The sequence below is a fragment of the Primulina eburnea genome, chromosome 10 (assembly GCF_022965805.1).
Source record: "Primulina eburnea isolate SZY01 chromosome 10, ASM2296580v1, whole genome shotgun sequence".
In the NCBI taxonomy this organism is placed as follows: domain Eukaryota; kingdom Viridiplantae; phylum Streptophyta; class Magnoliopsida; order Lamiales; family Gesneriaceae; genus Primulina; species Primulina eburnea.
The window spans coordinates 27924433-27946419 of record NC_133110.1 but is presented as its reverse complement, the minus strand read 5'-3'; the positions used below and the strand labels follow the sequence as shown (position 1 = coordinate 27946419).

At 36.6% G+C, this 21987-nt stretch overlaps 1 protein-coding gene across 9 annotated transcripts; it reads left to right on the top strand.

Annotated features, from left to right (window-relative positions):
- The first annotated feature begins 220 nt into the window (after positions 1–220).
- Positions 221–20945, top strand: LOC140803244 (uncharacterized). Of its 9 annotated transcripts, none has more exons than XR_012111806.1 (8): positions 221–307; positions 440–542; positions 666–806; positions 898–1065; positions 1270–1367; positions 1695–1768; positions 20508–20581; positions 20676–20945. XR_012111806.1 is itself a non-coding variant. In XM_073159029.1 (7 exons), exons 1-6 carry the CDS (start codon positions 303–305, stop codon positions 1719–1721), a joined length of 525 nt encoding a protein of 174 aa, XP_073015130.1. In that variant the 5' UTR covers positions 221–302; the 3' UTR covers positions 1722–1768; positions 2837–3046. The 9 variants fall into 9 exon arrangements, 7 of the variants coding, with proteins under 7 accessions (XP_073015130.1, XP_073015125.1, XP_073015128.1 ...); XR_012111805.1 differs by having other exon boundaries at positions 20508–20586; XM_073159029.1 differs by lacking the exons at positions 20508–20581; positions 20676–20945 and adding an exon at positions 2837–3046 and having other exon boundaries at positions 1712–1768.
- The last annotated feature ends 1042 nt before the right edge of the window (positions 20946–21987 follow it).

Here is a 21987-nt window from a genome sequence, read left to right as displayed (position 1 = left end):
ATTTTTTTCACAAATTTTACTATGACCCATCACTAATTAATTTCTATCAATTATTATTAAATTAAATATGAAATTAAGTATTTAATAAAATAAAAAAATCTTATATAAATTATGATTATTATAAATACGTAATTTTGAGTAAAAATAAACAAAATAACCTTTTTTTTAAAAAAACAAAGGCGTGTGTATATATATATATATATATATATATAAGAAAATTGGACCTAACGAAATCTATCAAAGCTACCTAACGAAATCTCTCAAAGCCTCTCGCCGCCGCCTACAGTTTCTCTCAAGCAAAAATGAGGTACTACATTGTTTTGGTTGATTTTTCGAGTTTGTAAACCGAGAATTAGGATGTGTTTTAGGCTGGGTTTGGATTTGTTTGTTTTATTGTATTGTATTTTCTTCTGATTCGGAGTTAATATAAAACGTTTAGCAAAAAACGGTGGATCCATGATCGCTATGGTTCGAAGTTGTCTCCTGTATTTGCGGACGACTCTGATGAAGAGGACGAGATGTCGTTGGATGATTACCGTGGAGTATGAAATCTGTTCCTTTCGTTTTGGGTCATATAGATTTTACCCAGTAGGAAAAGAATCTCAAAATTGGAGACATTTGACATATTGGGTGAATGTTTCATGTTCAAAAATGAATGTTGACAGATATGTGACTTATGTAATGAACCACGGAAGCCTGGTAAGCCTAAGCTGTACGGTGGACTAGTCACATTTGTGAACGCGGACAAAATAGTTGATCTGAGATATCTGTCGGAATTAGCTTTGAAATTGTTCAATGACGCCAAGGTTGGACAAGCTATTTAATGTATTTACAGCCCTGGTTTTTTTTTTTGGTTCTAAAAAATATTTTGTTCTTCATTTTTCTGTTTTGTTACAGTCGAACAGTTTCAAGCTCTTGAAGGTTTGCAAGATGAACCATGGTGGTCGTGGATATTACGGGTTGACTTTTAGGGCACAGGAAGATGGAATTAAGCATAGCCTTGTTTTTCGAGGTGTTGTTCATGCGGCGTATGGGAAAAAAGAGGCGTTGTTTTGTGAGATAAAGGTACCATCTTCTTCACTCTGTTTACCTTGTTAGTTTTTCTTGTATTTCTGCGTAGTTCAAATGACGAACGAGTTTTGAATTTTAGAGTAGATTCTAAGAATGTAACTGCCAACACGGAATATGTTTATATCACCAAAAGGTAAATTTTTCTTGGTCTTTCTTTAATCTAAGAAGTTAAGGAGTTGGTTTATGTTGTTTTCTTAGGATGATGATGATGATGAAATTACACTTCTGTCCTGTGATGATGATTACGTCAGTTCAGAACGAGCATGTGAAAGTGAAGATTGCGCCCCTCGCAAACGGTATGATATTTCCAGAAAATGTATCCTACGGTTGCACTTGTAAATTTTGTTACGTGCTTTTTTTTTTATGTTGTTGCTTTAAGATGGTCGTAGGACCTGATAAACATTATGTTATCTTTTTCCAAATTTTGTTTCGAGGACAGTGTTTGTTGTTGACATTGCTGCCGGTTCTGCTTTTGTGATTCCTTCCCTCAGTAACACAATGTTGATGTTTCATGAACATTTCTTTTCTTCTATAAGTTCTCTTTTGTATGTTTTTGTGATCATATGATGTACTCGATTAGATCTGTTGTATGATTTCATGCATAGAAAGTAATTTTCTTACAGATATTTATTTGTTGCAGCAAAAAATGATCTTTGAGATGTCGCGACAGCTGATTCTGGAGAGAGCTTAATTACTAGTAAGAAACCGCCAGCCTAGTGCAAAACAATTATATTATCTGGAGTTTTATATGTTATAGTTAATGTTATTGCGTTAGATTTCTTAATGTGTTTGGAAGTTTCAAAAGGAATCTGATCCAAATCTATATGTAGTAGATGTTTATGGTGATAGATCCACTTGAATGGTCTATGTATGTGTTTTGTGGACTAAACTAAAGTATTAACTTTATTACCTCTTGGCACCACGGTTCAATGAGTATACTTGGTGCGAAAACTATGCTCTACGGTAGAGTTTTGAGTCACCCCGGAGATGATATTCGAGTTGGATTCTTTCGAAAAATTATTGTGAAGGCACATGGGTTTGGAAATTGACGAGTTCCTTCTATTTTTGGTATATGTTCCAAGTTGTTTTAATCATTTACCCAATTTTGCTGAGTGATTACCCCAATACTTTCGGGTTTCATCACTTGCTGATGTCAAACTTTTGATGTATCTATATTAGTTTTCGGTGTTGGATAAATATAATGAGATTTTTTTTAATAATTTATTATTATTATTATTTGCACGTTTTTTAAGTCATTAACCTATCTTGGATCAACAAATAAAAATGGGACAATATCTTGACTTGGATTGGAAGGGAATTAATTGGATTTTGTGATGCCCAAACAAAACGCACCGAGTCACCCCCACTTGCCACAAATTCACAATTAGACCATTTATCTTAACTTGTAGAAAACACGTTTAATACTCTAGCCTAGTCATTTTAGACCATTTATCTTAACTTGTAGAAAACACGTGTAATATGCGCCGCATAATTTTTGCCTTCCTCTCTAGCATAAATGATTTTGCTTCTTTGGGTAAACTAATAAACCCTTTCGTCCAAAGCCTAAACAGAAGAGTGGCGTTGAGACAAAGAGCATGACAAGCCATACATTTGTTATATTTGGATGAGTTGATTTGAGACGACTCATATTTTAAGAAAGGATTTGAAATCTTTTTTAACACTCTAGCCTAGTCATTTTTAATCAATGAAAGATTGGAATCATATTACAAATTCAACAAATAAAGATGGGACAATATCTTTTCAGAAGCGAACTCACAAAATTCAGATCGTGGAATTCTTGTTTTTACAACACCTTCAGACATTGTAAATGGGGATGATCCGAGTTCGAATGTTCACACATTTGAGCAATAAACAGAGAAAAAAACATGCAAGATTAGAGCTATCAGTTTTTAGGGCGAGATTCGTGGCCCATGATAGTGGGGAGTGGGGAAAAACTCCCTCCATAAACTGAACAAAATGAGAATAAGCTGGCTCTGATATCATTTGTAGGATCGGTTGAAGTGTTCAAAAGGAGATTGAATAAACAATTGTTATAATTATGTTTCATATGGTTAATTTAGTTGGGTTGACAACTATATAATATATATTCTCAAGTGTCGATTCAGTTGACTAACAAATAAGTGTGAGATATAAAAGTCAGACTGACAGATCGAAACAAATCAACAACAAGGTTGGCCTAAGTGAATTAAAAAGTAAACTGAGGAGTGGAAAATGCACATGTATGTTTCTGGATGTTCAGAAGGTCAAGCTCATATGTCACACCTTCTTTCATTTGAGATGTTCACATTATAAGACTTTGGATTATAGAAGTGATTTGCAAGATCCCAGTTCAATTTTGACTTAAACACTGTCAAACTGAAACTTCTAGTATATCTCTACTGATAATAAACAGTATGCAAACTGCTATTCGATTGTAATAAATTACAGAACTGTCTTAGCACTTAATGATCCTTAAATGACCATATACAATACTTTTTGAAAGTGTCATAGACTGATTGACTTCTGTTTAGATGAAAGTTTGAATATTTAATCATTCACAGTAATTGGAATCCTCGACTTGTTCAGATGAATTTCTTCTCTATATATAGTTTCTGAAATAAAAGATATGTTCCAAAGAAAAGTGTCTATTGGCTTGTGTCTGTTGGCTTGTTTTATTAGTTCATGTCAACATATTTCTGACAATTGTACAATGTTGCGATCAGTTTTGTCTGCTGATGTAAACTGATTTTGGTAAACCGAATATGAGTAAACTGAAATCTTTGAAACTGAGTGAAAAAAACTCATAATCTGATAAGAACTATTTTAGTCTGGGACTGTATCGGTTTGTTCGCCTATACCAGTTCATCTTAGGTCAGTTTTACCTTAATCATTTGTCAACACCAAAACATAAAATTTCTTGATCTTAACATAATGTAAAGCCTATCACAACAAGAAATTAATAGTTAATTATATGGATTCCTAATTTTCATAGAAAATATAAAATATTTAATGTAAAATGGTTCTTAAAAATCATCCAAAACAATGTGTAGAAAACGGATTTCAACCTTTTTATCCTTTAATTTCCCAACAACAAAAAAAAGAGAGAAGTAAACAAGTGAGTATTTCATTTTTGCTTGTACAGAAAGACTGTAGGCGACGAGAGGCTTTCAAAACTCTAGGAATGTTCGGAGGAACTGAGAATTTATATTTCGTTAAAACTAAATTATTATTTTAAAATATATTTCTTAGGCCCAATCTTCTTAGGATTTTTTTTAAAACAGTAATATAATTTTAAAAAGTATGTAATAAAATGTTACAAATCTGAAAGTTTTGTAAAAATATAACAATTTGTAAATTAAAAGTCCGGATTCGATTTTTTTTTTAAAAAAATAAATAATAAAGTCACGGATTCATTGAATCCGTGACCCACTGTCACGGATTCAGAATCCGTGGCAGAATGAGTCCGTGACAGTGGGTCGCGGATTGGATTCAATGAATCCGTGATAGTGGGTCACAGATTCTTAGAATCTGTGACCTCCTGCCTATAAATTACATCGAGTCTTCGGCATTCCTTCTGCGCAACAATTTATATTTTCCTTCGCTCCGCGGCTTTTTTTGTTAGCTATAATTCTTCTCGGTCCGACATTGTGTTCATAATTTTTTTGTTATCGAGAATTGTCGGGTATTAATTTATTTTATTATTATTGAATTAATGTTGTTTTATAATGTATTTTTTATAAAAATGTTTAACATTGACATGTTATTATATTGTTCGTTGATTTTATCCGTGACTCCCTTCTCCTTATAAATTACGCCAAGTAATTGCGTCTGAGTATCATAATTCATAATTTGATTTGGGATAATTGTGTCGAATATCAGAATTCGAGAGAACCGAGTCTCGGTAATTCAGAATTTGATTTGGGAGAATTGTGTTGAGCATCAGAATTCGGGAGAATTACGCCGAGTCTCAGTTGAATCTCTGTTTTTTCTTTCTAGATTGAAATTTTTTTTTGTATAATATTTCTGATAATGTTTGTAATTTATTGCATATATTTAACATCATATTCAATTACAAATTCCGTACAACCACATTTGAAAAAGTAATTTAAATAATTTATTATATTTTAATTGTATTATTTATATTGTATTAATGTAATTATAATTTTGTTCGGTTACATTTTACTATTAATTATAATTTTGTTATATTTTATATTTTTAATATTAATCACATATAAATTACTAATAGTGTAGTGACCCGTTCCAGAATCACCTACTAATGAAGAACTAAGCATACAATTAACTTAATTCATAATAATCAGAGATAACAGCGGAAAATATGGTCGACGACGAATAGTTATACAACCCAAACGAAAATCCATAACAACTCAGAATGAAAAGAAAGTATACGGTACAACCATATCGAATCAAAGAGTACTGAAATACTAAACCAACCAGCTACTCACTGTCCTCCTCCTCCTCCTGAGCCATCCAACCTGAGACCTGCCCCGTGGGAATGGGGTGTCCAAGATAAACAAAAACCGAGGACGTGAGCGATAAGAACGCCCAGTACAAAAGCATGAGTATACAAACCTATATGAAATGCACATGCTATGATATGATACCAGGGTAGTCAAGAAACAGGAGTAACAAAGGATCTCAAAATGCTCAGTCTAGAGGCGCCAAGTGGATAGTGCCGCGCGGTACTCCTCTGGGTCACTGCATCCACTACAAGAACAGACGTGGACCTAAAATGTCCCGGATCACCGAAGCCCTCCCGACCCGTCGGCCACTGTGTACTCTCGGTGTCCATGCGTCCACAAGACAAGACAGGGCTGAGCGGCCCCACAAGATATAGCTTATCTCGAAAGAGATACAGCTCAACAGTAAAGGCTATCTCGAAGGAGATACGGCTCAACATGAAATGCAACATGCAGTAATAAACGTGACATAATAGCATGCATCATATGACATATATCAATGCACCATATAATCATGCAACACATATAAGAATGTATACTCGACCAGGATATCTCGGATAGTACTTTCGTACCTCTATCACAGCAAGCCTAGCCTTACGCAACACCGCTAATCAGGTCTAGAACAAGCCTACGCATCAAAAGCATACCCAATGAACAATACTACCATGCTCGACTAGCAAAACCAGTACTACCAAAGGTTTAGGGTTTACCTTCGTCCGTCGACAGCCCTTTGATGTCGATTGCCTCGTAACTCAGGCGTCGCTACACTACCAATCCTGGCAGCTCTTGGCTATCGCTCGACCGACAACTAACCCTAGAAATCTTCCAAACCTCTCAAAATGAGACACAACTTCAAGAACTTGCCATCCAAAATGAGGAATTCCGAGCACTATTTATAGGCTATGTTCGGATCCACCGAACCCACTTCGGAACGTCCGAACTCCTACGTGTCCATCAGCTCTTGACACCTCACGATCGGATCCACCGAACCTACACTTCGGAACGTCCGAACTCCCACGTGTCCATCGGCTCTTGACACCTCATGATCGGATCCACCGAACTCACTTCGGATCGTCCGAACTCTTCGGTGCTACCGAACCATCTTCGGTCCGTCCGATCATGACCACGGTCAAAATTACACATTAAACCTTCTTAATCACCATTAATCCGTTAATTACCCAATTTGGAATTCGGGCTACTACAAATAGGAATACTAATAAGAAAGTAATAATAAATATAAATTGTTGATATTTTAAAAAAAATTCAAAGTTCGTAATTTAAATATATTTATATATTATTTAAATATGAGAATGAATTAATATTAGTGTAGTTAATAGTGATAGAATTATAATGTATTTTATTACATTTGTTAACAAAAATTATAAGTGTTTTATTATAAAATAGTGTATAATTACGCTATAACTTCGATATCATTAATATAATCTAAAATTTTGTAATTATATTTTCAAAAAATAATTTAAGTTTAACAAAAAATATAAATTCTCGGTTCCTCCAGACAATCCGAGGGTTCTTAAAACCTCTCGCCGCCCACAGTCTCTCTGTACAAGCAAAAATGAAGTAGTCACTTTGTTTACTTCTCTGTTTTTTGTTGTTGGGAAATTGAAGATTGGGCCTAACGAAATATATTTTTAAAAAATAATTTAATTTTAACGAAACAATATAAATTCTCGGTTCCTCCAGATATTCCTAGGGTTCTTAAAGCCTCTCGCCGTCTACAGTCTCTTTGTACAAACAAAAATGAAGTAGTCACTTGTTTACTTATCTGTTTTTTTGTTGTTGGGAAATTGAAGATTGGGCCTAACGAAATGTATTTTTATAAAATAATTTAATTTTAACGAAACAATATAAATTGTTGGTTCTTCAAGACATTCCTAGGGTTCTTAAAGCCTCTCGCCGCCTACAGTCTCTCTGTACAAGCAAAAATGAAGTAGTCACTTGTTTACTTCTCTGCTTTTTTGTTGTTGGGAAATTGAAGATTGGGCCTAACGAAATATATTTTTAAAAAATAATTTAATTTTAACGAAACAATATAAATTCTCGGTTCCTCCAGACATTCCTAGGGTTCTTAAAGCCTCTCGCCGCCTACAGTCTCTCTGTACAAGTAAAAATGAAGTAGTCACTTATTTACTTATCTGTTTTTTGTTGTTTGGAAATTGATGGATAAAAAGTTTGAAATCCGTTTTCTACACATTGTTTTGGATGATTTTTCGAGTTTGTAAACTGAGGATTAGGATGTTTTTTTGGGAATATTTAAAATCATAACCTCCATTTGACTCTTACTTAGATATATGATTTTATTCTTTTAATTAAGTACTTGTTACTTCTTTACCCTTTTCACATAAATCCAATAAGAGATATACAACTTTATTTTTTTAATTAAGTTATTGTTACTTATTTACTCTTTTCACATAAATCTAATAAGAAAATCATTTTGACATAAATCTAATAAGAAACGAATGCTTCTGTTTCAAAATTGAAAAAAATTACAAATGTCAACATATATGTTTTGAAAAGAAACGGACTAAAAGAAAATTTATTTTATTCTTTGATAATTTTGAAGAAAATATCAAACACTTTTTTTTTCTAAAAAATTACTAATACAAAATTTATCTTATTCTTTTGTGATTTTGAAGCAATATATAAAAACAACGAATGTTAAAAAAAAAATAAAGAATGTCCAGGAAGTTCTTTGGAAATTTTGAAGCAATAGGATATTAAAAGTTGACTTTCTTAGTTTTTTTTTTCACTTTTTGTCTTATTCTTAAATCAATAGAATATTAAAATTCAAGAACATTCATCATCACAGCATCACTACTTGTCTTATTCTTTAAAAAAAAAAAATAGATGTGAAAGCAATTCACATTCTTCTACTTTTTTTTTGCTTTTTCACATACTTTGCAGAAAATGAACAGAAATAACATAAATGATAAAAAATAAACAAATAACAGAAAGCATACATACAATCGTTACTCGGGATAAGCAAATGATATCAGACTGTTTTCTTTTTGTTATGAAAGATATGTAGAAAAAAGCATAAGAAAGAAAATAATCTAGAATATAGGAAAATAGATAATGATAGAGAATATGAGGGAAGACGCCTAAAAAAAGATATGTCGAGAAGGGAAAATAAATATTTTAGATTAGATTAAATGAGTGATTTGTATTAGAATAATTATGTTTGTGCATGTAAGGGTAATTTTGACCAAATTCATATAGAAATTTTAAATGAATGTTAGTTTACAAATTAAAACTAAATACCTCTTGTTCAGAATAATATCATTTTAAATTACGTTTATTTTCTGAATGAGATCATGTAAAAATAATTTATAGAATGATTATTAAAATAATGTTTATGATATAAAGTGTTTATTGATATATAGTGATAAGAATTGTAACTAAATAAAAAAAAATCACAATTTTGTATTTAAAATATGATAGAAGAGAAGGAAATGCAGTGTATATTATGAGTTTGTCAATTTTTTTCTATTTATACTGAGTATATATATTTTTATCCTTAATGAAATTAATGAATAAAAATTATGACTAAATTCAATTACAAACAATTATAATTGTTGTTGTTGTTATTATTACAGATACATAATTTTGAATAAAAATATATAAATAACCATTTAAAAAATATATATATAGAGAATATGTCACCTAGAAGACATCATTTTTTACTATTATTGTGTCACTCTTCCTTTCAATATTTTTGGCACCTACTGACTGGTTAATTTACACGAGTACAAATCTTGCTTCATTTCTTTACTTATATTTTTATTTTAAAATTTTAAGTAAAAATATAAATAAAATAACATAATTTTTAACATTTTGTTATTAATAGAAAATCAAAGAGAATATTAAAGATTATCAGAGAGAATATTGTGTTCACTAAACTTTTTCTGGGTTATTATATTTTAACGGGTATTATTCTCTATTAACTAATAGTTTATTATTATTATTACAACAAAAATGTGATGTTAAAATTTGCGTGTATGGTAGTACTTTTTGAAAAAGTCAAGAGATCCAAACGTGTAAGGTTTTCTAAACTCTTCTTCTCATAAAGTACAGTCCAATTATGAGAATGAAACTTTGGGCCTTATGTTGTAAAACTATAGGGCCTTATATATTAGCTTTTTGGTACAATGGGCCAATGTTTGCGGGGATATTTGTTTGGTCTAAAAGTCCAAAAAAATGACAATTAATCGTTAAAGTTCAGAAAATTTGAAGTAATAAAGCAGCGAGCAATCGGTTTTTAGGGCGAGATCGTGGCCCGTGATAATGGGGAAAAATTCTTCCAGAAACTAAACAAAAGGAAATAATCGGTGGTTTAGAAAAACAACACAAGTCAACATTCTGCAAACTCTCTACAAATATTTCTAGTAGATTTTGTCTCAATATTCCAGTTTTATTTAGCTTTTAGCGTGTTTATTATATTTCAGAAACTTTATTTGTATATTTCTATGTTTTGTAAACCCCTACTGATTTGTATGTACATACTTATGTTGAGATTTTATTTTTCAAGTTTTTTTTAGTTTAGCGTCACATTTTCTTAGAATTTACGATCAAAATTGGTATTCATTTTCATTTGATTCCGTAAAAGTGGGATTTTTACTATTTTTCACTCAAATTAATGTATTTTGTTCCTAGCATTAATAACAAAAATTGTACAAACACCCTCATTAGAAAAATTTTGTTCATATATATTCTCTACATATTATGTTGTATTTACGAAAGAGTTATACAATATGATTATCCTCCATTTCGTCTTATATACATTATACATGCACACACACACACACTCTCTGCGTAATCAATACATAATTAAACTATATTTTTTGTGAAAGATAAAACACTAGCACATGTTTAAAAGGCCAACATTGGGGAAAATAAAATGTAAAATTAGAATTATAATATCGTAATTAAAAAGAGAAAGTTGATAGAGCTGGTAAACAAAACACCAAAACATAAAATTTCTTGATCCCAGCCTATCACAACAAGAAATTAATAGTTAATTATATGGATTCCTAATTTCATAGAAAATATAAAATATTTAATGTAAAATGGTTCTGTTTGTCACGAAATTTGCGGGCGTGCCAGGCACGTGTTCGTGCCGAATTTGTGAATTAATCTGACTTCGTTTACCAAGCGTTGTGTTTCTCGATTCGATCGTTCGTTCTAATTCCCTCGAAATGTCTCCAAAAATAAGAACATAAAATGAAGAATATACTGAAATTAAAGGTGGAATTCATAAACAACATCAACATTCATTATGCTGCCATGAATTTGATCGACACTTTTACAAGAAAGTCGGAGGAATACATCAAAATTCAAATACTGACTATTGGAAATCGAAATAAATGAACATAGAATTGATGGAATTCTGCAGAAATTATGCTGTAGATTTTGTGTTGATTTTTGTCGGGGGCCACTTTCTGATTCCTCCATCTGCCTTTATCACACTCCACGAGAAGTTTCAACCGCACCCCACGATTACTCCACGTCTTCCATATTGGGTAATGGAGGTAACCGGCCGCAACTTTCTTTCACTGGGCCAACTGCAACTCCGATAGGTTTTATCTCTTGGGCTTCTCTTTTGGGCTTCTCTAAAAAAATTAATTTTAGGCACAACAGGTTCTTAAAAAAACAGAGATATATTTTTAATATTTATCTAAGTCACAAAATATGATACTACAATTCAAACGCATAGATATAATCATAAAACTTCGTATTTGTTTCAGCCAAATGATATAATAAAAAAATAGATCATTCAGATTTTATGTACTTTTGTTACGAACGCATAACAATCTAAAAAATCAAAGGCCGATAGCTTAAATCTTCATTTTCTCTTTACATAAATACAAACAGGTAACTTTTTTTAAAAAAAAAAATTCTCACCAAAATATTATTTTAAAAAATATGGGGTTTATTATATTAGTATCAGGGTAATGATTTAATTTGGTACTTGGGAGATATCCTGAGATTTTGATACTTAAAAAGGCTTGCTCAAGGGTCTGTCAAATTGTGGAGAATGGGTATGAATTTTAACAGAGAAACCAAGAAAAGGTGGAAAGAAACTATGTATGGTAACAAAAAAACCCTTTTACGGTCCATGCTTGTTGGTCCAAAAATAGATGAGCTCTACAACACCTTTTAACATTTTTTGAGTTTTTCATGTTTGCTTGAACGATTTTCACTCCAAAAACAAATCCTTGTTGAAGCTGATCTGCCATGAAGAGGTAAATGTTTGAGATTTGTTGAAAGTATTTTAATTGTTAGAGTCCATTAAATTTCAACAGTCTTGGGTTATTTTTAGTTTTTCATGTTTGCTTGAATATTTAACACCGTGAAAAACTGGAGCAAAATCGCAGGGACTTGGTATAATAGAAATTTATTCAGATATTCCATAAATCAAATTTGAAATTTGAGTCCAAGTTCAGTCCTATCCTTTTTCTTGCTCTTTCAATTTACATTTATAGGACGTGTGAAATTTTCATTTTTTTTGGGTGTCTTGTTTGATCTCTCAAGTAATCGAAAAAAAACATTTTATGTTCAAAGGTGTTGTAGCTCATCTATTTCCTCTCGTTTTCCACATCAAAAAGAATAAGTTAGAAGTTTTTATTTGTGAAGAACAGTTTACAATGACCTCTCTAAAGATTACCGGTTAATGTTTTCGTAAAAATATTTTATGTTACACTTACAAAGACACTAATAACCTCTGTTTTCTCTTATTCTCTCATAGTGCGATATTAAGAACAACAATATCTACCTATCTCGAAGACCGATGTTCTGATTTCGAAATCCTTCAGTTTAATTTCTTTGAAAAATGGCTTAATCGGAAGGTGAGAAATCAGCGAAATACTTACTCATGTGCGTTCGTAGCAGTGGTGACGTGTACAGAGATGCAGTGTAGGAAATCGAAGATCGAAGTTGCTGACTCCAAAAAATTCTATTTGGACGTTCAGGATGTGTTTGAAAATTTATTTGAAGTGTATCCCGATGAGCAAATTCGGAAGAGTAGACTTGGCAGGGAAGGCTCTTCAGTGGAAGATGTGTTTACATATGGCATGTACCCCGGTCTTGTGATTACAACCGAGTGCAAGAGCCCTCGCCCTAAGAATTTTTACTCTTACTGTTGTGAACATGTAAAAATATATGGATCATATATCTAAATTTTCTGAATATGTATTTTATATGAAACTGATTTCTATCATTGTTTCAGCCACCTAGGCTGAAGATTTCGGCACTTGTAACGCTGGAAGCCGAAGAAGCATTTGAATATGCGTGTCACACCCCATTAGTTGGGGGAATGAATAGTGTCTACGAATCATTTTTGGAATGTGAAGAGGTTTGTAATCATTAAATCAAGAAAGTTTTTAGTTTTCTTCAGTGACCAAAGAAATTGTTTTCTTTTAGGTTATCTATCAGCCTCTAGAATCTGAATTAGCAGCAGGAACACGTCTTGAGGGACATGCCGTGGTGATTGTGGGAAACGCTAGGATCAAGATAGATAATAATATTACAAATTTTTTTGTGATACTGAACAGTCATGGGAAAGAATTTGGATGCGAAGGGTATGCCCTGATACCTACCAACTTGGTTGATGAATTTTGGTTCCCTGTCCTCAGTATTCGACAACTGAAAAAGATAAGGTATGGATTTGTTATTCGATACCATTTTTCATATTTAGGTGAAAGAATTGTGATTTTTTTCCACTTCACATTTTCTCAGTAAAGGAATAACGCAGCAGTCACATGCATCTACCACTGCTCTGTCCAAGAATCAAAGTGGAAATATCTCTAGCTCTGGGAATTCTATAGGTATTGAAGAAGGGAAAGAATGTTCAAACTGATTAGGAACATAAAACTACAAATAAAATGAGTATTGTATAAATAGGGAAAACGTTCAGAACTTGCTTTCTTTTTAGAAGTTGCATTTGTGGCGAGCATCTCTTTTTCGCCGAGAGCTCTCCCATTTAAAGGAAGAAAATGAACGCCTTCGAACGGAGAACATGAAGTTTCAAGACGATCTTTCTTGCTTGACAAAAAAATGTGAAGAAAAGACCAGAGATGATGAGGAATTGCGTAAAGAGCTTGGTTCCCTCTATGACAAACACCATACCGAGGTGAAGACCGGCGGGATGTTCTTGGCTTCTAAGATGGGGAAGTCCTTTGTGACGAGTGTTGAAGAGAAGGCATTAGCAGCCTTTCGTGCTTCTCCGGCCTATGCTGATGAGGTTTACGGTCACGCTTTTGGTCTCCGTGATGAGGTGGTGCGAGACTGTCGTCTCCAGCTTCGCTTGACAGGCTTGGTTCCTGAGGAGGTGATTATGAGGATTTCACCTCATGTGGCCGAGTTGGATGACACTGCTCAGGCTGACCCTCTGCCAGAGTTTCCTCCAGCGGGAGATGTTGACTGCGAGGTCATTGGTGCGCTGCACTTGCTCCCTGCGGACGAAGCTATCGAGGATGGATGACTTTTGCCTTTGCCATTAGACCTGTCTGAGTTTTACTCTAAGATCGCACTCTTGCACAACTATTTTTCTTAGTCGAAGTTTATTTTGATTACTATGTCATCTGGTCATTAGTTTTTGTTTTCTTTCGGTAATACTTCATGCTTGCTGCTTAATTAAATATGGATTTGGGCATATTTAAGCCTCTGTGGTCTCGACGGGAAATTATTACCTTAGCGTAGGTATCCCGGGACTCTATTTTGGTGACCTCTTACAGTGTCTGAGCACTTCCCCGCTGGGCTGGCCAAGCCTCTTATGCTTGGGTGGCTCTCTGTGACACTTTGGGTCTCGTGATGACTTCCGCGCGCGTTACTCTCCTTTTTTTTTTTAATTAAGCAAAATGAAAAGACGATAAATGCAAGAAAAACTTTTAAATTTATTGATAAACGTAACTCCGACAATAACATCTCGTCACTGACTGCCTTTCAAGCAAAAATAAATAGAAACACTCAGTCTATACATAAAATTTCTTTAAGTTCGCAACGTTCCATGTTCTTGGTAGGGTCTTCCCATCTGGCTGCTGAAGACGATATGCTCCTCCTTTGATTATCTCGATTACTTTGTACGAGCCCTCCCATTTTGGATCGAGTTTACCTACCTGCCGCAAGATTTCTGCCCTCCTCAAGACTAGGTCCCCTACTTGAAATGACCTATGCTTAACCTTATTATTGTATGCTCTGGCCATTTGCGCTCTGTACCTTTCTGCACGGAGTGATGCCTCTTCCCTAAGCTCGTCTATGAGATCCAAAGATAACCTCATCTCTATTTCATTATCTGCTAGAGTATAATTTTGGACTCTCATGGAAGGTTCTCCTATTTCTGCGGGAGCCACTGCTTCTGCCCCATAAACCAAGTTGAAGGGTGATTCTCCGGTAGAGGTGCGTGACGTAGTCCTATAAGCCCAGAGGGCACTCGGCAGTTCATCCACCCATTTGCCTTTGGCTGCTCCTAATCGTGTTTTCAGGTGTTGCAAGATAGTGCGATTTGTAACCTCAGTTTGTCCATTTGCTTGGGGGTTTCCTACGGAAGTGAAGAATTGCTTGATGGAAAATCCCTCACACCACTTTCTTAATTTAGAACCTGAGAATTGTGCTCCGTTATCTGAGATGAAGGCTCGTGGTATACCAAACCTACAAACTATATTCTTCCACACAAAGTTTATTATGTCTTTCTCAGCTATCTTAGCTAAAGGTTCAGCTTCTACCCACTTCGTGAAGTAATCGACGGCCACCAGAAGGAATTTTCTCTGCCCAGGAGCTATGGGAAATGGTCCCACGATATCCATTCCCCATTGTGCAAAAGGCAAGGGGCTTTCTAAGGGTTGCAGGAGCGTAGCCGGCTGATGATTGATATTCGCGTGCTCTTGGCATGCACGACAGTGTCTTACCAATTTTTCTGCGTCACGCCTCATTGTGGGCCAAAAATACCCTTGTCGCAGAGCTTTATGGGCCAATGCCCTTCCTCCTAAATGATTCCCACAAATTCCTTCGTGAATCTCTCGAAGTACGTAGTTAGCATTACTGGGAGCCAGACACTTCAGGTACGGTAAGGAGTAGCCCCTCTTGTACAACTCATTATCTACTATTGTAAATCGAGCGGCTCTTATCCGAATCTTTCGGGCTGCAGAAGGATCTTGTGGTAGGCGTCCTTGTACCAGGAAACTGATGATTTCATCTTTCCAGCTTGGTTCACCCTCTCCAGCGCATAGGATGTCAAGAGTCGGTCCCTCCGCCTCTTCCTTAGTGATGGCTAGAAAGGTGACCCTTCTACTGTCAATATTCGTCATAGAGCTTGCCATCTTGGCTAACCTATCTGCTACTTCATTCTGGGCCCTGGGTATCTGCTTTATCTCATAGTTCTCTAGACGCGAGAGCAGCTCATTAACCCGGAGAACATATCTGGCCATCTTCTCCTCCTTAGCTACATAAGTCCCTTGAAGTTGGTTAACCACAAGCTGGGAGTCACTGTGTGCTACCAACCTTTTTGATCCAGCAGCTAAGGCCAGCTTTAATCCTATTATAATAGCCTCGTATTCCGCTTCGTTATTTGATGCCGAAAACTGAAGCCTTATGGAATACTGAAACTTGTCTCCCTGAGGATTTTCTAACAATATCCCGGCTCCACTCCCTGATGTGGTGGACGATCCATCAACAAAAATTGTCCAAGTGGGGCTGGAACATTCTGCCTCCATCATCTCCATTTCTACTAGGAAATCTGCCAAAACCTGGGCCTTGATTGATGGGCGCGCTTGATACTCCAGGTCGTACTCGTTCAGCTCCACCGCCCATTTGACCATCCTACCAGATGCCTCAGGGCTGGAGAGTACCTTCTTCAAGGGATGGTTGGTCAGCACTACTACCTGATGCGATTGGAGGTAAGGACGTAGTTTCCTTCCGGCAGTGACTAGTGCCAGGGCCAATTTCTCGATATTGGTGTATCGTAGTTCTGGTCCCTGCAATGTTTTGCTCACGTAATACACGGGCTTATGCTCGCGTCCTTCCTCTAAGGTTAGCACAGCGCTGACTGCTTCGGCCGATACTGCTAAATAAAGAAACAATGTATCTCCTTCGCACGGTTTTACAAGTAAAGGTGATGTGGTCAAGTACTTTTTCAAGCCGTTGAAGGCTTGCTGACACTCGTCCGTCCATTTGAATCTACTTCCTTGCCTGAGCACTTTGAAGAATGGCAGGCCCTTATCTGCCGACCTAGAGATGAATCGATTAAGAGCGGCGATTCGTCCTGTTAACTCTTGTATTCCTTTCAACGTCTTTGGTGGAGTCATGTTCAGAACTGCATCGATCTTTTCGGGATTAGCTTCTATCCCTCTAACTGAGACCATATAACCTAGGAATTTCCCTCCTCCGACTCCAAATGTGCACTTTTCAGGGTTTAACTTCATTTTATACTTTCTCAGAATGTCAAAGCATTCCTTGAGATCTTCAGTATGGGTTGACGCCAGTGTGCTCTTGACAAGCATGTCGTCTATATACACTTCCATGTTGCGCCCGATTGTTTTTTCAAACATCTTGTTTACCAACCGCTGGTAAGTTGCTCCGGCGTTCTTTAATCCAAACGGCATCACCTTGAAACAGTAAATTCCTCGATCAGTTACAAAGCTTGTTCTTTCCTGATCCTCAGGTGCTAGCCGGATTTGATTGTAGCCTTGATATGCATCCAAGAAGCTAAGCGTTTCGCACCCGGTGGTGGAGTCTACCAATGAATCTATCCTTGGCAACGGGAACGGATCCTTGGGGCATGCTCTATTCAGATCAGTGAAATCTATGCACAACCGCCATTTGTTGCCTGGTTTTGGTACGAGCACGACATTTGACAACCATTCTGGGTACATGACTGGGCGGATATACTCGGCTGTTAATAGTTTCTCTACTTCTTCACTGATATGTCTGTTTTTCTCGAGACCGAACGTTCTTTTCTTTTGCTTGATTGGTTTTATCTTTGGATCTGCTTTGAGATTGTGGAGCGCATACTCCTGGGGTATTCCTGGCAATGCTTCATCCTTCCAGGCAAATACATCTGCATTATTTCTCAGAAAAGCTGTCAGGGCTTCTTCCAAATTAGTCGGTAAGCCTGTTCCAACCTTGACCTTGCTCTCGGACTTCCCTGGTATTACTTCTATACTTTTTAGTACTTCTGCGGCTTTAAGTCTCTCGTCTCTTCCTGATTCGCTTTCAACAATATGAACCTCACTGTTCCCTGGATGATGCTCCAACTTCTGCTTATTTCTGGGTGATGAGTCCTTTGAGGCAGCCTGCCTCTTTCGGTGACTTGCTGTCCCCTGCAAGGTGATGGCATGACATTCTCTCGCCAATCGGCTATCACCGGTGGCCTCCCCTATCCCTTCGGGCGTGGGGAACTTAAGTTTAATGTGATACGTAGAGCCTATCGCCTGAAACAAATTTAAGCTAGGACGCCCCAAAATAATTTTGTATGCTGATGGAGACTTCACCACGAGAAACTTTACCATCTTAGTGGTCTTTAGTGGGTAAGACCCCAAGGAAAGGGGAAGCACAACCTCGCCCAATGCCTCAACCACCTCTCCCGCAAAACCAACCAGGGGGGTGTTCACCGGGGCTAGTAGGGCATTGTCAATTCCAAGCTTTACAAAAGCGCTATAGAAAATGATGTCTGCAGAACTTCCTGAATCTATCAGTATCTTCCTCACCCAGAAATTGGAAATGGTGGCGGAGATGACTAAGGCGTCATTGTGTTCCCCACGAGGGAACTCCATGTCACTGTCCCCGAAGGCCAGATCTCTTTTTGACTGGACTATCTCGAGCACGGAGTGTGATTTGGTATTGATCTCAGATGGAAGTTCTTGCACTGCTGCGCGAATCAAAGTTTTTCTCGCCCTATTCGAATCCCCCCATGCCGGGCCTCCAGAAATTACTGCGATGATTCCTCCAGTAGGGAGGTTCTCCTCTATCCTTTCGGGCCGTTTTCCTTGGTCATTGTTTCCTCTCAGTGGGCTGGGCTTGCGCTGGAATTCTGGGCGCTTACTGTCCTGCTGATTTCGTGACTTATCCACGAAACCGCCCAAGTATCCTCGCTTGATGAGTTTCTCAATTTCTGCTCGCAGGACAAAACAATCTTCTGTGGTATGACCCTTGTCCTTGTGAAAACGACAATACTTGTCAGATTGCTGTCTTTTCGAGTTTTCTTTCATAGGGCGAGGGGGCTGCAAAAGACCTTGCTTTTCGGCTACCACTAATATGTCTGTCAAGCGTGAGTTCAGCAAGATGTGCTGGAGATGAGGGCTCTGAGTTACCTGCCTTTCTTCCTTCTTGACCCCGAATTTCTCATCTTCTCTCTTTCTTTTTACAAGATAACGAGGTTCTACTGCTTCTTCGATGCGAATGTACTTTTCTGCTCTTTCAAGTAATTCTTCCAAAGTGTTAGGGGGTTTTCCCGCTATTGACTCTTTGAATCTCCGGTGACGAAGGTTTTGCTGCATGATTCCTGCCAGTAAATCGTGATTGACGTACGGGACCTCATGAACGGCCTGAGTGAATCGCTGTACGAACTCTCTCAGGCTCTCTCCCTCTCTTTGGACTATGGTGAACAAATAAGACGCTGTCTTGGGATACTTCCTATTAATGGAGAATTGTTGAAGAAAACGCCTGGTGAGTTCATCCAGGCTGCCTACTGTCCCCGGGGGTAGCTTGTTGAACCAAGTAAGGGCCTGTCCTGATAGGGTAGTTCGAAAGATTTTACAGTAAGCAGCGTCGCTGATGTCATAAAGGTCTGCCTTTGCATAAAATTTGTCGAGGTGATCTTGTGGATCCCCTTCTCCTTTATACTCAGGTAGGTTTGCTATCTTTAACCCAATCGGCAGCATTTCCGCTAGTACAGCTGTGGTGAAAGGGCTACGTCGTGCAGGTGAAAATGCCATTGCAACCTCTTCTCCTCTCTTGGCGCGGAGTTTCTGACAGGATGGAGGTGCCTGGCTATGAGCCTCGTCATCTTGGAGTGCAGTCCCCTTCTTTAGGTTTGTCGGTGGCACGTTGTTGGTCCCGACTACCTCTCTCTCAGGTAAGACTCTTTCTGAATGATGTGAATGGGCTCCTTCGCCGTGTGCTCCCCTGTTCTCGCTGTGCTGCTGCCGAGCTGCGAGGTACCGCTCCACGGCTTCGGCTGCAGCCCTAGAAGATGCTTCCTCCATCAATGCCTTCAGAACCTCGGACGTGATCAGGAACTCCTCCTGCTGCGGTCGAGCTGGAGGAGGGCGTCCATGCTCTTCCTGGGCATCATGGGTCGTACGCGATCGTGTTTGCATTCTCAGTGAGCAGGTGGCAGTTTCCCACAGACGGCGCCAAACTGATGCAGTACAAAATTCAGGTGATCAGTCTACTCGGGTGGACATGTTGTTATGAGAGAATAACCCGTACTCCAATGTTCACAGCAGTAAATATCAGGGTCGCCACCTACGTCACGAAACGAGATTAGAGGTATCGTGAGATTCCCAGTAAAAGATCCTCCAGTACTCAAGTTAGCAAAACACCCCAAAATATGTACTCTCAAAAGCTAGATACTTATGGAGCATATAATGAGATAATCCCTCCAAAAAGGTGAGATGGCTCCTATTTATAGGTTTCCTAGTTGGACCATGGGCTCCAATTATCTTGGGCTCCCTATTGGGCTTATTCACCAATTAATGGCCCAATCCAACTCTAGAATACTAATAACCCAACTCATAAAAATAAAACCCCTTTCTAGATTAACACCCATCAGTATTGTATAAATAGGGAAAACGTTCAGAACTTGCTTTCTTTTTAGAAGTTGCATTTGTGGCGAGCATCTCTTTTTACAAATGAAGCTGGAAATTTTCCCACCTTACTGTGCCAAACCATGGCAAGTAGTCGCCCTCGAGCTGCTAGAAACTTAAACATGTATTTACTTTCTTTCAGGTTGCAATTTACAGAGGCCGGAGGATCGATCACAGAATTCGGGTTCCATAATCCCAAGCGGGTTGAAAGGGGAAGTAAGGTAATGAAATCTCATGCACACGTGCCTATCAAATTTTATCCTCTTAGGACCCTTGCATTGTTTATTGATCACTCTCGTTCACTACACAGGGCTTGGGACCGGCTGTCGTTCAAGCGTTTGAAACTACCAGAGTAAGTCAGAACCTGCAAACTCTAATTATACTCCTTCCGGCTAGATTTTGGAGCTGACATTTTCGATGACTTCTTTTTCCCTAACCCTGTTTTATCTTGTGAATTCATTGGAGAAATTCTGTTTTGGTGCATGAACTGAAAATAGAAGAAACAGCATATGTTTGATCATTTTTTTGGTATAATTTCTTCCCTGGAAAACCATGATAATCAATCCCTCGCGTTTAATTACATATATTTAGAACTATTTTGCTAACCATTTACACGAGTTAATTATACAAAATTGTGTGAATGGCATGGAGAAGTTAGCTCTTGTAAAGAGAGTGAATTTGCATGACAACCAGAGAAGATGTTGCTAAATGTTCAAATGTGTGTTCACTTTTTATAGTCAATATTATATTTGGCTCGCATGGGGTACAAATATACTTCCAAGTTACATAAAAAGAAGACTGCTCTGTTTTTTATAAATCTTCCTGCAGTGTTTACCTTTTATCTTTTGTTGCAATAGTTAGTACCAATCAGTTCATCTAAATAAAAACAATTCTCAAATTTTATTTTTCTAAAATTTGGTCATCTGTCGTTGACAAACATAAAGAGGAGACTGATCCCAATATTATTTATTGAATTGTTGGTATAAATAAGGTGACCATGATTTGTAATTAGAATTAAAGTTAATGAATTAGGTTAATTTCACTTTTTTAAGTGATGATGATAATTGAAAATCTCTCTATATTCCACATATAATATTACAACTATTTCCTGACACGTGTGTGTGTATATATATATATACTAGTAAAAGATGCACATGCTTATTTTTAATTTGATAAAATAATACTAAATAATTAACATGAAATTATTTTCGATTTAGAAAAGTTGTTCGATTTAAAAAAGAAGTTTTGTTTTGATTTTTTTATATTTAAAATATGGAGTGACTTGAAAAGATTTTTAGTAGAGTAAGAATGGTAATTTAAAAGGGAAATTTTGTTTTGATTTTTTTATATTTAAAATATGGAGTGACTTGAAAAGGTTTTAGTAGAGTAAGAAGGATAATTATGGAATTAAGTATTTTGGTGTCCTCAAAGGTAGTTATTCTAAGACTCTCACACTTAATATAATATAATATATATAGTATAGATATATAACTTTAATTTTATAATTCTATAAGGGCAATTATGTTAATATGGTTTTTTTAATATTTTGATTTTATGAGATTTTATTTTCAAGTGAATAAAAAGATTAACTTGTTTAATCAATTATTAAAGGAGAGTAAAAT